Below are 16,114 nucleotides of genomic sequence, written 5' to 3'. Positions count from 1 at the left end.
CAAGACCTAAACAATTAGATTAAGATCATGTCTTATGGGAAAAAAAAATGTGGTGGATATTTTGGACACTCTGAAATAGGGGAGGTTGATTCTATCAAATATACTGTTGCTGTGATTAAAATATCTGACAGGAACAACTTAAAGGAGGACAGATTTATTTTGTCTCATGGTTTCAGTCCATGGTTGGCCAACTCCATTGCTTTGGGCCTGAGGTGAGGCAGAACATCATGGTGGACACATGACCCAGCTATACCACTGAGTATTTTCTCTTAAAGAATTAAAGTCATCAAACTATAGTGATAAATCCATACCATGTTTATAGCAACACAATTCAATGGATGAATGGATAAAGAAAATGTGGGCTTTATACACATAGAGTTTTATTTAGCCATAATGAAAAATGAAATTAGGTCATTTGCAGGAAATGGATGGAACTTGAGACCATTATGTTAAGTGAAATAAGTAAAACACAGTCAAAGGTCATATGTTTTTTCTCATATGTGGAAGCTAGAGAGGAAAAAGAAAGGTGGGGGGTCAGGGATTACATGAAAATCAAAGGGAGATTAGTAGAGGAAAGGGACTGGGGGTGGGAGGCGGGGCTGGGGTGGGGTGGGTAGAGCTGGGGAATGATATTGGCCCAATTATATTGTTAGAATATGTACATGTATGAATATGTAATAACAAATCCCATTATTATGTTCAACTATAATGCACCGTTAAAAAAATAAAAAAAGAACATCATGGTGGAAATGGATGGCAGAGGAAAGCTGCTGAGTCCACAGCAGTTAGGAAGGTAGAGAGAGCCAGAGACAGAGGCTGAGAACAAGAACTATCCTTCCAGGATGTGTTCCCCCTGTCTGCCCACTGTGAGCTACTTCTTCCTAGGTCTCAATTCCCAAGTTTCCACCATCTCCCACTAATACTAACAAATTATTAATCTATCATGAGATCAGAGGATCCAATCACATCCCCAAAGCCCCACCCCTGAACACTTCTGTATTAGGGACCAAGTCTTCAACACATGAGCCCTTAGGTATAAAAGTGCAAATATTCTATCACCAAGTCTTTTCTTTCAGATGGAAAGGTGTATGCAGGGAGGGCTGGAGATAAAGTGTACTAATGTAAACCATCCTGTCAGGAACAGACATTTGCAGAGCTAATGGTAAGTCAGAGCATTTCAGGGTAGAAATCCATTAAAACTAAACCATGAAATGAGAATAACTAAGTTTAAAATCTTATGCAATTGATAACTTCATTTTTTTTTTTTTAGCAGAGTGTAAATACCAAGAAGAAAGTTGTTTCTAGTGCTTTTAAAGCCAAACCTTCAGATCAGTGAGTGAATTTCTGAACCTGCTTTCAACTTGGTTTTCAACATGGGCCATTTTATCCAATTGAGTCATTGTAACATACAAGTCTTCTCTTTGGAATTCTGAATCTCAAAATGAAATGTAAGAGCATCATTTTAGATGGAAGTGCAGATTTTGTATAAGAAACAGCTGTAGTAATCAATTAAAAAAAATCAGGCCCAAAGTAGAGAATTTGTGACATTAGGCAGGGGAAAAGAAACAAATGTCAAAGGCAGCTGGGTTAATGAGTACAGCTGCTCTTACCTCTGGAGACCAGAGCGCTGACATGGATGGAGCATAGTGTGGAAAGTGAGGGGAGTGATTGCAGCCACCCCTTACAGGCACTTATTCTACAGCAATCTATAATGGGTATGATTGGCATCGCCTGCTAAACAAGAGATGCTGGACTGTAATTAGAACGTAGGCGCTCATCAAAACACAGTAAAACAAGAACAGTGATGACTTAAACCTGAAGCTATTCCACAAGATGACTTTGCTTTTTAAATTTTTTATTCTGTTTAAATACTCGTTAAAAAAGAAAAAAAAAACCCAAGGGAAAAAATCCCAGAGGCCATTTGAAATTAAGATGCTATATAATAGCTTAAATGAGCCTGAGATTTCTATATAATGGCCAATATTTAGATATGTGTTCTATAAATATCAGTGAAAAATCACTACAGAATGTTTCTCACTTCAGAAATCTTCCCCATCATTCTCATTTTTTTTTGAACCAGTGTTTCTGCACATACCCACCATATTAACAAAGAAATTACTTTTGGGTTTGAACTGGGCTTTTTATTCACTGCAAATGACTGATGAATACAGGCACAGATGTTTTCTTTGAAGATGAAGTTGAACCCAGCCCTGTGTATTTTGAGTTTTCTGAAGCTTTCCACATAGGATACAGGTAAATCACCAATCATCCTGACATATTCTTGTTAGCCCTTCAGGCCTTAATCCTATGAATTTGTATCCACTCTTTAGAAACTGCACTTGATTTTTCATTTTTCTTATAATACTTAGTATAGAAAGATATTTTGCCTTTTAAGTTACAAATAACCTGTGTCTTATTATTTATTTGTAGTGAATCCACAGCAAGAAATAGAAAAGGACTACTAGTGCATGAGCTCACTAGGACCTAAATTAGTTTGGTTAAGTTGCATTTTTGAAAAATTCAATTCTAATTGTTCTCATAAAGAACTTTACTGTAGTTTCTCACATTTGATAAAGAAAAAAAATGGTTAATTCAGCAAGCAGACAAGAGAGTAAGGACCTTAGTTTCCAGATTCTGTTCTTGAACATGACTCACACACTTATGTGTATATCCCACACATCACAAGCAGGCCTTCCACTTGCACAAGTGTAATTTCTAGGGCATTTTTTGAGATCAGTTCAAATTTCTTGATAAATATTATCATGTAATGTTCTCATTTACTAGGAGTTTGATTCTTCCCACTAGAAAATATGACAACTCCAAGCAGCTAAAAATTCTCTAGAAGTTATAAACATCATCTAAATGGAAATGTGGCTTCATTAATCATACCTGATTTAAAAATGATTTTTTAGAAAGTATACGTGGCATTTACTTTTATGATTATCATGTCACATAAAAGATGCAGAATACATTTGGATGTTAGGTTTATGAACTTTTGTGCTGGTTAAGCATGCCTGCTGTTTTTCAATGATTCAGTGTAACTTTGCTGGCTGTAATGTTGGCTTGAACATTTCATGGGTTTTGATCACAAAAGTGGCAACCACAGAACCCTGTCTTTGCACTGCAAAGTATGAATGAATGCTCAACAAAGTTGTGAAACTTCAACCACACAGGAGAAGTAGTAACTACTGACAATTTCTGTTGTGTCTGTCACAACCACCGGATGAGCAGACAGCTAACATTTGATAGATACCAGGCATGGGGCTATGCATGCCTGATATACATCGTCACAGTTCCCAGTATTACCTTGTGGGGTGGGAGCTGTTACAGATGCTCTTTAACTCATAGTAAGCCCATTTTAAGTTGAAAATATGTAAATATGTATAAGGTACATTTCACACACCTACCAAATATCATAGCTTAGCGTTGCTTTCCTTCAATAAGCCCAGAACACAAGACGACAGTTTATCACTGAGTGGTACACAGAATGGTTGTATGGGTAGGCTTTGGAACTATTGTGAAGTTAAAAATCCTAAATTAGAGAATAGATTATTTTATCACAGGAAACTATGGCATAGATACTTACATAGAGCTGACTAGTGAAGTCAGGATTTGAATTTTGGTTAGCTAGTGTTACCACTATTTAATTATCAACGATCGCTTAAATCAATGAGGTTATTTAGCATTTGGTTGAAATTTTGGAATCTTCAAAATATTATTTTTTTCTTCAGGCAACTTTTTTTTTTTTTTTTTTTAGTTTTGGGTGGACACAATATCTTTGTTTGTATGTGGTGCTGAGGATTGAACCTGGGCTGCAAGCATGCCAGGTGAGCGCGCTACGGCTTGAGCCATATCCCCAGCCCCTTCTTCAGGCAACTTAAAGTCAAAATACTAATAGATATAAATGAGATGGTCATGGATCTAAGGCTCTTATTATTAAGTATTTTGCTTGTTTTCAGGATACCCAAAATGTTTTTTTCCCCCAATCCTGAACAAATACATTAATGATCTTTTCCTAAATAGTTAAGCTAGACAAATTAGCTTAGCCTTTTCCAACAGCTATTGAGAAAAGTTTTCAATGTGTGTCATATACCTAGTACAACTTTTTGTACAGCAATTCACAGTTAAACACAAAACAGGTTAGGTCTCTACTGTCTGAATAAAACGGAACTGAACCAAGCAGGTGTGTTGGCTTCTCTGAGTGGTTAAACACTTTAAAAAATATATATTTTAGTTGTTGATAGACCTTTATTTGTTTATATGCAGTGCTGAGAATCAAAAACAGTACCTCACACATGCCAGGCAAGTATGCTACGGCTGAAACCTAGTCCCATCCTGGATAAACACTAATTTTTAAGGAAATATTGTCACCAGACTAATAGCACTAACATTATGAGCTTGTCTTCTTGCTTCTTATTTTATTTTAGTGGAATAAGCAGTATATCCAAGACTTTTCTCAAGCACCCACAGACTGCAAACCCACTCACTTTCCTCAGGTCCTGAGTTTCCAGTTTAAATTCCTCTTCCCGAACTTGCTAATGTCTACTTTGAAATTTCCAAACCTATCTTGAAGTTTTGCCTTTTTTTTGTGTGTGTGTGAAAACATTTGTTTAAGTATTACCTCCTAGAATTTTCTCCCAGGTTACATTTTATTTATTTATTTATTTTTGACATTTCTAACTTAATTTGCCAAATTGAATTTCCTTTTGGTATTCTAATTGCTGGATATTTTTCAGAAATGTGACTGAGATCCAACTAAAATTTAAATATGTAAATTAATCATACATACATATTTGAAGTTACAATACTACCACTCTAAAATCAAAATTTTTTGTGCACTACAAGCATATAAGTTAGCAAATATGCAAAACTTCCAGGTTAGAGTCACTCATTTAAAGAAGCAAACAGGTGATCAGTTTAATTAATTTTACTTAAATCTTGGGTTGAGGCTGTGGCTCAGTGGCAGCATGCTTGCCTGGCACATGTGAGACACTGGGTTTGAGCCTCAGCACCACATACAAAAATAAGCAAACAAAATAAAGTCATGCTGTCCATCTAAAACTACAAAAAACATTAAAAAAAGAATCTGTTTTTCATATGTAGACCATTACCAGAAATAGTTTGCACTGAAAACATAATGGAGATACAGGGTTGGGGATTGGGCTATTGTTAATCGTATCTTTGCAACAAAATATTTCTCTACCTTTTCTTCACCGACACCAGCTTTGCTCTAGGAATAGTTTTGAACTTAAAGGGTTTGCAAGATTGTCTAATTTTTAAAAAATGTGGTTAAGATCTTTGATGATCATATTCTAAAATGGAGACCAGAAAGCACTTTAGAAGAAAAGAATTCCAGAAAGCAACTATTTCAAAGTCACAGTCTAAGAGAAGACAGCAACTGTTCTGGCTTGTGGTACTGTGTTTCCTATCAAGGCTCTGAAGTTCAACCTGAGTCCAGGTGAGTGATGGTCTCTGTGCAGGAAGACTCTCTGGAAGCCAGTAAGGAAAGACTTTCCTCAGGGGATATGGAGAGTGGGGGCCAGGGCTTACAATTATACTTGTGTGCATGTGTGTCTCACAAAGTCTAACTGCATACTCAGGGCTTATCTTTTTCTGAAGCCATACTCTATGCTGTAGAAAATAAGTGCTGTTATTAGTTCAATAAAAAGAAAATTCCACAAATGAAGGAAACATTGCTTATTTCCACAGCTAACATTCCTGGGGTACCAGAAAGCATATTTATGTATTAAAACTTAAACAATCCCATAGTGAAGAAATGGTCCCCAAATTTACTTGGTTATAAACCACTTTCCCCCTCCAAGTAGCCCTCATAAATATTCTATGAAATAATCTTTTTCTAATGGTAAATTTTAAACTGAGGTTGTATACTAAAGTAGCATATATACTAAATGAAGGAATTGTCCAGGAAGCAGCTTGTGAAAGTAAAAATTTTTATTTTGATTGATTTCTCAATGGATAGTTCAATATAATGCCAGTCTTTAATGGCAAAAATTTGGTTCCGCTGAAACTCCATAATGCTACAGAGAGCTACTACTTTTTTCCAGGAAGTAGGTAAACAGCTGGAAAGAGAAAGCACAACTTTCTAGCAGCATGGCAACTTAAACCACAGACCTGAGAAGTCTGCAACTTTTACACCAAAATGGCACAAACATTTATTAGCTGGTGACAGAAGTGAGAAGTGGGGACAAGATGAAGACACCAAAAAGGGCACTATATGTAAAGACAAACAAACAATCAGATATATCTATAAGGATTTTAAAGGATAATTATAGAAAAGGGAACCAAATATTTTACTCAAATGCTTTTTAGAGCCTTTCTGTAGAGATACAAATATATATATATATATATATATTTATCCAAAAATATGTTTTATACAGATAAATGTTTCTCAATTAAAGATGGGACCAAAGCTATAGTTATAACATAAAGCACTGTCTTTTGTAAAACTATTTATCCACCTGAATTTTCAATTTCTTTATAGTTAGTGCATTAGTTTTCCAAATATAATTACCTGACATCTTTTTATAGATATAAATCAAGTAGGCATTATTTTTTAAAAGGGTTTGCAGGTTAAACAGTATTTTTCTAAGATGCTGTGCATATGAAACTTATGACAAGCCCCATTAAGAATCATTATTAATAAACATATCAAAAAGGGCTATATAAGCTGGATTTTCTTCTTCATAGTAAATATTTTTTTGCGTTGAAAATGCACAAGAAAAATTTTACCTCACAAGTACTTTTATGTTAATATTTTGATCCTATATGGCAATAAATCTCCACATGTTGTAACCATTAGTATGTATTTTTTTTTTTAAATGGGGATGTAACACTAATAGCCACTACTTATAAAATAAAGCACACAATTATTTTGGTGATTTTACAAATTGTTTTTTCCAGGTGTAAAGGCTACAAAAATTCCTAAAAATTAGAGAACACTGAAAACATATTAAAAGTTTGACATCTGGACTTTATAGTATTTCATTTACCCTGAAAGATAACTTAAAAAAATACGACCTTGTTGGAATAGGTCACCTTGCTATTATTATAAAAAATTGGTGACAGCAAGAAATTGTTTCACTGATATGTAGGATTTTTGTAAATATTTTTCTCCCCAAATTATTAGAAAAATGTTCAAAGATTTAAAAACAAAAACCAAAAAACAAAAAAACACCAAAGTGAAACAAATGGTGGTCCCTAAACTATTTTGAAGGCAGGTAGCTTAGTCTAAGCTAAAGTATTTTTAAAATATTTTCATTCAGTAATCATCCTCCCCTCAAATGCCCTTTTAAAAAAATGCATGAAACAGTACAATAGCAAGAATCAAAGCACAAACTGTATTTTCAAGAACAGAAAAATTTCTAGTGCTGAAAGATATAGTAAAAAGCAGATTTCTTTGGGGACATTGATCAATTAGTTTATAATTCATTATGAAGATTTATCTTTTCTATTACGGGGAGAGTCTGCTCCATTTGATGTTACTGTTCCATTCACACCATTTTCTGAAAAGAAAAAAAAGAATCAGTGTTAATCTCTTTTGTAAGTAGATACAAATAATATTTTTTATACATAAAGATACCTTCAGGAAAGAACATTTAAAATCCAATATATACTTAGGTGAAACAAACTAGTGCTTAATCTTTCCAGAATTTAACCAGTGATAAAATCTGGTAACATGCTGAACAAAATAAAATGAAAGCAGTAAATGAAAAGAAGTAACTATTATGGAAGCAGAAAAAAAGTGGTGGGATAGAAAATGATTTACAAGAATTTAAAAATAGTACTCAAAACCAGTAGTTTTGGTAGAAATAAAGAAACTTTCCGTATTAGAGAGCAAAGTCCTTGGACATATATAAAATATACAAAAAAGTGGTTTAGGATAACAGTTATATTGAAAAGGATATCATGGGCTTTTTATTCCTGAAGCTATGATGGATTAACTGATGTTTGACAAAACTTCCCTTCAAAAATACCCAAAAAAGTTGATATAAAAAGGTTCTGGAAAAACAAAACAAACAAAAACCTAAGGCAGATAGGATTTGATGTACCAAGATTCTGGAAAGAAAGAAAATGAAGTGAGGTGACTCTGCATTAACAGCTATTTCTTCTGGATCACCGGTACAGCACAGTACAGAAACAGACTGGAAGCTGAGTTCAGGGATACCAAGGAGCCAAGATTCAGCAGAAATCCTGGTGAAAGAAAACTAAGAACCAATATCCCAGATGTATCTATCTCTCCCTCAAGGCACTTTCAACATTAAACTGTGTATCCACCAAAGACACAGAAATCACAGAGAAGGTAACTATTAAGAAACTTACAAAGTTAAACAGAATTAGAAATCTCATATTGATAGCAAGACAAAAAGTTAATTTCAGGGCCTATCAGGGAAGAAAAACCATATACATATATAGTATACTAATGTCCTAGGAATGAGGGCAAAATGGTAATACATCAGCTTTGGTAAAATGGAGTGATCCACACAAATGCAATCCCAAGCTTCTATACATTTTTACATAAAACATATAGAGTCCTACCAGACCCACTAGAAAACAAGACCAAGTAACTAAAAATCAAGAGGAAAAAAGTCATAGATCTCAACTTAAAAAAAAAAAAAATTAAAGTCTTTAAAGTTAAGAGTCATCAGAAAACTAAAGTTTTTAATCTTAGAAATGGAAAAAAAACAGTAAATAAAAGCATAAATTTAACGAACAAATTTAGTAGACTGGGCACAACAGAGAGATCAATGAACTGGAAAAAATGCTCAGATTGACAAGAGAGTGGATAGGGAAAAAAATGGAAAATGCAAAAGTATAAGAAGATATAAGGGATAGGAGAAAAGGATTTAACTCATGTACAATGAAAACCCAGAAGAACAGAAGAGAAAGATAGTAGAGCAATATCTGAATAGTGGCCAAGAAATGAAACCATGCCAAGATTTAGAAAGCTCTACCTAACACAGAAAAGGACAAAGAAAAACAAAATAAAATATCTCAAGGTGTTATAATTATGTGCTATGGTATCATTAGTACACTCTTAGTGTACCTGCTAAAAGGCAAAAACAGTAATGATCAGACTGGATGGAAAAAATGAAATCTGATTACATGCTGCATACAAAAGTCACAAATTTTACAAAAAGACAAAAAAGGCTCGGCTGGGGTTATGGCTCAGTGGTAGAACACTTGTCTAGTATGTGTGAGGCCGTGGGTTTGATTCTTAGCACCACATATAAATTAAAAAAAAAAAAAAGGCTTGAAAGAAAAAATACAAGAAGATGGGTCATGATAATATTTTACCAAAAGAAAAATATTTTACCAAAGAGAATTTACAGTTACAGTAAATTCGGACAAACTATAACTTTGATAATGGAAAAAAAGAACATGTTTAACAGGAAGATAAAACAGTACTAAATTCTGATGTATTTAATGACATGGCTTTGAATATGTAGTTCAGTGAGGTTTTGCCTTACAAAGAGAAATGGTCAATGTTACAATTCATAGTGAGATTTAAAAAAAAAAAATTTAGTTGTAATTGAGCAGAATACCTTTATTTTATCTATTTATTTTTATGTGATGCTTAGGATTGAACCCAGTGCCTCCCACATACTAGGTGAGTGCTCAACTACTGAGTCACAACCCCAGCCCCATAGTGTGAGATTTTTAACATAAGTTTTATAGTAAGTAGCAGACAGGACAAGCAGAATTCCCCAAACTGCATCAGTAAAGATAAAAAAAAAAAAAAAAGATTGAACAAAATGAACAAATGCGACCTGACACCAAACAAATGAAGACTGTACAACCTTTTGAAGTCCAAAAGAAACATTTACCAAAATTGGATACAGGCTCAACTATAATGCAAGTATCAACAAATTTTACAGGATTGAAATCAACTGGATGATGTTTAATCACAGTGGAATTAAGTTAGAAATATAGCAAAGAGAAAAGTAAAAAAAAGAAAAAAAAAATTACCAAATATTTGTAACAAACAGTGCACTTGTATATAATTAATGTTTCAAAGAAAAAAAACATAATTGGAATTATATTTATTCTGAATGAAAATGAAGATATACCAAGACTTGTAAAATATGTCTAATGTAGTGCCAAGAGGGAAAGTCTGCTAATTAAATATAATTCACAAGGAATGAAAATCAATGATTCACCTCAAAAAGGTAAACCACAAACAAGAAAAAAGCATATAAAAATCCAAAGAAAATGAAATAAGAACAGAAATCAGGGATACAGAAAAGATATAACTAAGAAAATCAATAATAAAAAAGATTGCTGGGGTTATGGCTCAGTGGTAGAGCACTTCCCTGGCATATATGAGGCAATGAGTTCCATCCTCAGCACCACATATAAATAAATAAATAAAATAAAGGTATTGTGTCCATCTACAACTAAAAAGAAAAAAAAAAAAAAGACAAAAATTGACATTTTGTTTTTTGTGATACTGGGGATTGAACCTAGAGCACTGCTGGTGCCAGGCAGTTGCCCTACCACTAAGAAACACCCTTGCACTCAAATGTTAGTTTTGACTGATGGAAGAAGAAAAAAAAAAGGCAGAAATTAACATAGGAAATGGAAATAGAAATCACTGCTGCTGTATGGAGATTCCTTGGAAAATTGGGAATGGAACCACCATTTGACCCAGCTATCCGTCTCCTTGGTCTATAACCAAAGGACTTAAAAACCAAATGCTGAATGTTTTCTCTGATATAAGGAGGTGGATTCATAGTGGGGTAGGGAGAGGGAGCATGGGAGGAATAGATGAACTCTAGATAGGGCAGAGGGGTGGGAGGGGAAGGGAGGGGGCATGGGGTTAGAAATGATGGTGGTATGTGATGAATATCATTATCCAAAGTACATGTATGAAGACACGAATTGGTGTGAATATACTTTGTATACAACCAGAAATATGAAAAATTATGCTCTATATTATAATGTATAAATAAAAAAATGAAAAAAAAGAAATCACTGCTGCTATACAGGCATTCATAAGATAACAAGAAGATGATATGTAATTTTATGCCAATAAATTTGCAAACTTATACAATAGACAAATTCCTTGAAAAATCCAATTTGCCAAAAGAGAAAGTAACAAGTAGAAAACCTGAATAATCTTATTATCTTTTAAAGAATCTGAATGTTAACTTCCCTTAAACAACTTAACTGATGAATTCTTCCAAATATTAAAAAAAAAAATGCCAATACTACATAAAGGACATATGAGATCACTGTGTATTTGAGTATAAATTTTAGAGCAATGAGGATAAATCTGATAAAAATATGAGATTTTTGTGCAAAAACCTACAAACTACTTCCTTCAAGAACTCTTCCAAAAAATAGGAATACTTTCCAAATCATTTTATGAGAACAGGATTATTCTTATAATAAAACCAGACGAAGATGTTGCAGGGAGGATGTATGTGTGTGTGTGTGTGTGTTGGGGGAAAGGGAACTAAAACCATACAAGTATATTTTAAGAATACAGACATAGGGCTGGAGTCATGGCTCAGCAGTAGAGAGCTTGTCTAGCACGTGCGAGGCCCTGGGTTCGATCCTCAGCAACACATAAATATAAAAAATAAAGGTATTGCGTCCAACTACAACTAAAATAAAATATATAAAAAAAAGAATACAGACATAAAAATCTTCAACAAAATACTAGCAAACCAACTCTGGTAACTACAAAAAACAAAAAGGGCTATACACCATAATCACATGGGATTTTATCCTGGGAATGCATTTTTGCTTTATCAATTTGAAAAGCAATAACTGTAATCTAAAATATCAAAAGAATATGGGACAAAAACGATATAATCATCACAAAAGACACAGAAAAAAGCAACAGATAAAATTGAATATTCTTTCATGATTGAAAACATAAACAGGGCTATGGGTATAGTTCAGTAACAGAATGCTAGCTAGCATACACTTGGCCCTAGGCTTGATCCCTAATGCTGAAAAAACAAACCCACAAACAAATGAGGAATAGAAGGGAACTTCCTCATCCTGATAAAACCCATAGCTGATAACCGTACCTAATGGTGAAAAGTCTAGATAGCTTTTTAAGAATAAGGAATCCACACATATCAAAACACTATGAGAATAATAAGTTCAGCAAGGTTGCAGGGATACCAGATTAATACATTAAAAAATTACATTTGTATGTACTGGCAATGAAAAATCTGAAAATGAAATTAAGAAGATGATTCTATTTTATAATGGCATCAAAAAGGACATTAGGAATTAATTTAATGAAAAAGGTATAGGACTTATAGATTGATAACTATAAAATTTAATTGAAAGAAATTCAAGACTTAAGTAAATGAAAAACAAAATTTATGTTCATATTCCCCAAGGCAATCTACAGTTTAAAGGTAATCTACATCAAAACTCCATCTGGCTTTTTGCGGAAACTGAAGAGTTGATCCTAAAAATTTATATGGATATTCAAGAGACTCAGAGTAAACAAAACATAAAAAAGAACAAAATTGGAGGACTCATGTTTACTGATTTCAAAACTTACAAAGCTGCAGTAACCAAGACAAATGTGGTACTGGCATGAGGACATACATATAAATGCAACAGAATTCAGAGTCCAGAAGTAAACTCTTTTTTTTCCCCAGAAAACTCTTACTACATGATTTTTGACAACAGTATTGAGAAGATTCAATAGGGAAAGGTTAGTCTTTTCAATAAATAGTATAGACAAAACAGGGTATCAATCTAGCAAACTACATAAAATGGCACAGTCACTTTGGAGACAGTCTGGTGGCAGTTCCCACCAAATGCTGAACAGTTATCATGACCCAGCAATTCTAGTATAAACCCAAGAAAATGAAAACAAGTGTACAAACAAAAACTTGTTCATTAATGTTCATATTATTAATAGCTAAAAAGTGGAAACAACCCAAATGTCCATCAGCTGATGAACAGATAAACAAAATATGGTATTTTTGTATAGTAGAATCGTTAGCATACATGCTACAAAACAGAGGAATCTCAAAATTATTATGCTAAGTAAAGAAAGCCAGTCACAAAGATTACATATTGTATGGCTCCACTAATTTATAAGCAGTGTCTAGAAAAAGCCAATCCATAAAGAAAGTTAGTTCTTGGTTACCATGGCAAGGGGAATGAGGAAATGCAGAGTGACTGCTAACGGGCATGTGGTTTCTTTTTTGGGGTGATAAAAATGTTCTGGAATTAAGACAGTGGTTCAAACAACTTTGTGAATATGCTTAAAAAAGGATAACCTTTATGATGTGGAATTATAACCCCAATAAGGCTATTATTAAAAAATATTACTAAGAGAAACTAAAAATAATCTACATTAATGAAGGTAGATATTATGTTCATGGCCAGAAATACTCAATTATTCCTAAATTGACTTACAGATTCTATATAATTTCAATCCAATATCTCAGCGAGTTTGTGTGTGTGTGAACTGACCATGTGCAAATGGCTAAGAATTGCTGGGACAACCTGGAGGACACAAAACATCAGATATCAAGACTTACAATGAGCAAACTGAGTTGATATATTTTAAAAACTGGAACTCTGTTACAATTCCAAGTATTTTGAGGGACATAACTGACTCACCCAAGGAATTACTCAACTGTGGAACAGCAGAACATTACTTTGTCTCTGGTTTTGTTAGAGCAGGATAAAGTGTGTGTGTGTGTATGTGTGTGTAAGATTTTTAAGTAAGATTAGAAAATAAGCAAGACCCCATAGCATTTTTTTTTTTTTTACATGTTTCTTACTTCCATGGTTTTTTCATTGCATACTAAATACAAACCTGTTCCTTTTCTAGAAGATCTGCCTTTAGTCACTGTTGGTTTCTTCCTTACAGGTGGTGCCTGAAAAGTAGAGTGTTCCCTCCACCTCCGAAGCTGAAAATTAATGAACTTCCACATCATGAATGCTTGGGTAATGCAAATGGATGCCAGAACAGCGATTCTGAAAAATATTAAGAAATAAACAAGAAATTAGAGTGTATGAAAATAATGCCACTGAATAAGAGTATTCTACACTAATGATTTACTAAAATTTCACTATCGACAGGATTATGTTATTATAAAGAAGTCATTCCATTAAAATTTTTATCCTAGAAATTACATAAGGCTTTAGAACTTCAACTTAAAAATAAAATTGCAGTCAGGCGGGCGTGGTGGCGCATGCCTGTAATCCCAGAAGCTCAGGATGATCCAAAGTTCAAAGCCAGCCTCAGCAATGGCAAAGTGCTAAGCAACTCAGTGAGACCCTGTCGCTTAATAAAATAGAGAATAGGGCTGGAGATGTGGCTCAGTGGTTGAGTGCCCCTGAATTCAAGCCCCGGTACTCAAAAAGAAAGAAAGAAAGAAGGTACTCAAAAAGAAACAAACAAAACTGCAACAGGTATGAAATCAAATCAAATGCGTATTTTCCCCAATCCCTGCATTAATCCTCTAATTTTTTGAGTGATTCACTTCATAGAGAAACATATTATATAATAGAACAAAGTAAAAATGTTAAATTGACTATACCTAACAGCCAACACGTTGAAGTTTCCTGTACTGAAATCCAGTTTCTGATTCTCTGCTCTTGCAAGGCCAAAACCAACAGTGAGTACTGAAAGAATTAAAGTCAGAAGTCTTCCCAAAACAAAAAGAACTGCCCACAGAGAAAATCTGTAAGAAAAATATCAAGTCAAATTCATAAAATTAGAAAGAAAAGATTCTATAGAAATTAGATTCTTACTAAGTAAATGAATATTAAAACAGCATTTCTTATTATTTTGCAAAAACAACTTCTGTAGTTAAGGTCTACAAAATGCAACATAATACACACTCCTGGGGACACATACTAGCCAATTTTAAGGTTCTAAGAATTCTAGTAATGAAATCTGCTTAATTTTTTGTTTAGCTTTTTTTTTTTTTTTTGTTTAAGTATAAGCACTATTAATATTCCTCATAACTGCTGATATAAAGAACAATCTTGAAAAATGCTGAACAAAACCAAACAAAAAGCTGTGCTGTAAAGATTAGGGTGCCAATTCTCATTCAGAGTCCAGTTTCCCTTTAAGACTTTACAAACTCCTTAGAAGTTATACTTCTCACTCTATTATCTACTCTTTCATTCTCTTCTGAAAGTTTACTTTTTTTCCTCCACTCCATTTCCCCAAAAGAAAAACATACAATAAACGAAGTAGAATTTATAACAGGAAAGTTAACCCCAAACCTTTAAAATTCCAAGTCCCAATACAATATTGAATCAGACTCCATTTTAGCAATTAAAATGTGGAGGAGTCTCAGTATTGATAAATAGTTTCATTTTATTTAAAGCTGCTATTAACAGCTTAAAAAGTAAATATTATATAATTGTCAAGGACATGAACTTTGGCAATGGAGGCACTGACTTTAAATACTTGCTATATAAGAAAAAGAATGGTTGAATAACTTACCCTTTCTGATACTTTTCATCACTAAAATAAAACAAGCGGGAAATGTGGAAAAGAAATTCAACAAAATAATGTAGCACCAGAAGAACGAGTCCCAGATGATTCAAGCTGTTGAAAGAAACATTTAAATGGAAAAGATAATCAATTAAGACCAATTAGCATACTATCTGCCAGTCTACTCAAACACCCAAGCAAAATCCCAACTCACTTCAAAAGATAAGCTCCAGCAATGTGAAAGAGGTAAAGACCAATGTAGACAAGTTGACGAGGAATATCTTCCTGAAAATAGAAACATACAATATAGGTTAAAACAAAACATGTTGAAACACTTCTATTCTTTAAGAGCAGTGTGGTGGAGTGAAAAATGTACTATAATAGAAGTAGGAGACCTGAAGGCTAATCTGACCCCTACCCGACCCCATCTCTCATTCCCAGTTAGCTATATGGCTTTACCAAGTCATTTAACCTTTGTTAGCTTTAGCTCTCATCTCTAAAATGTGAATGCTTGGATTTGCTTCAATCAGATGAACTAAAAAAATCCCTTTTGGGGTTAAGATTTATTTTCCTTTTTTAATAAACATCTATTAAATGATATAACATTAATAATAAATTATATGGTGGCAATCAAATGTCCTTCTAATATTAAAAGGG

At 33.6% G+C, this 16,114-nt stretch overlaps 1 protein-coding gene across 1 annotated transcript in view; it reads right to left on the bottom strand.

The window, feature by feature from the left end:
• Positions 1-5,934: 5,934 nt before the first annotated feature.
• The window catches only part of Tram1 (translocation associated membrane protein 1), a 30,949-nt gene continuing 20,769 nt past the window's right edge, over positions 5,935-16,114 (bottom strand). The window contains exons 7-11 of the mRNA XM_046460494.2: positions 15,672-15,742; positions 15,467-15,571; positions 14,550-14,693; positions 13,823-13,983; positions 5,935-7,523 (exon numbers count right to left, since the gene is read on the bottom strand). Of these exons, the coding sequence (XP_046316450.1) occupies positions 7,450-7,523; positions 13,823-13,983; positions 14,550-14,693; positions 15,467-15,571; positions 15,672-15,742 (555 nt within the window). The 3' untranslated portion in view covers positions 5,935-7,449. The remainder of the gene's footprint in view (positions 7,524-13,822; positions 13,984-14,549; positions 14,694-15,466; positions 15,572-15,671; positions 15,743-16,114) is intronic.

The sequence above is a fragment of the Marmota monax genome, unplaced genomic scaffold (assembly GCF_021218885.2).
Source record: "Marmota monax isolate L192 unplaced genomic scaffold, Marmota_monax_Labrador192_F-V1.1 WCK01_AAM20220418_F8-fsc00063, whole genome shotgun sequence".
NCBI classification, from domain to species: domain Eukaryota; kingdom Metazoa; phylum Chordata; class Mammalia; order Rodentia; family Sciuridae; genus Marmota; species Marmota monax.
The sequence above is the reverse complement of the archived record's forward strand: the minus strand, read 5'-3'. Positions and strand labels throughout refer to the sequence as shown.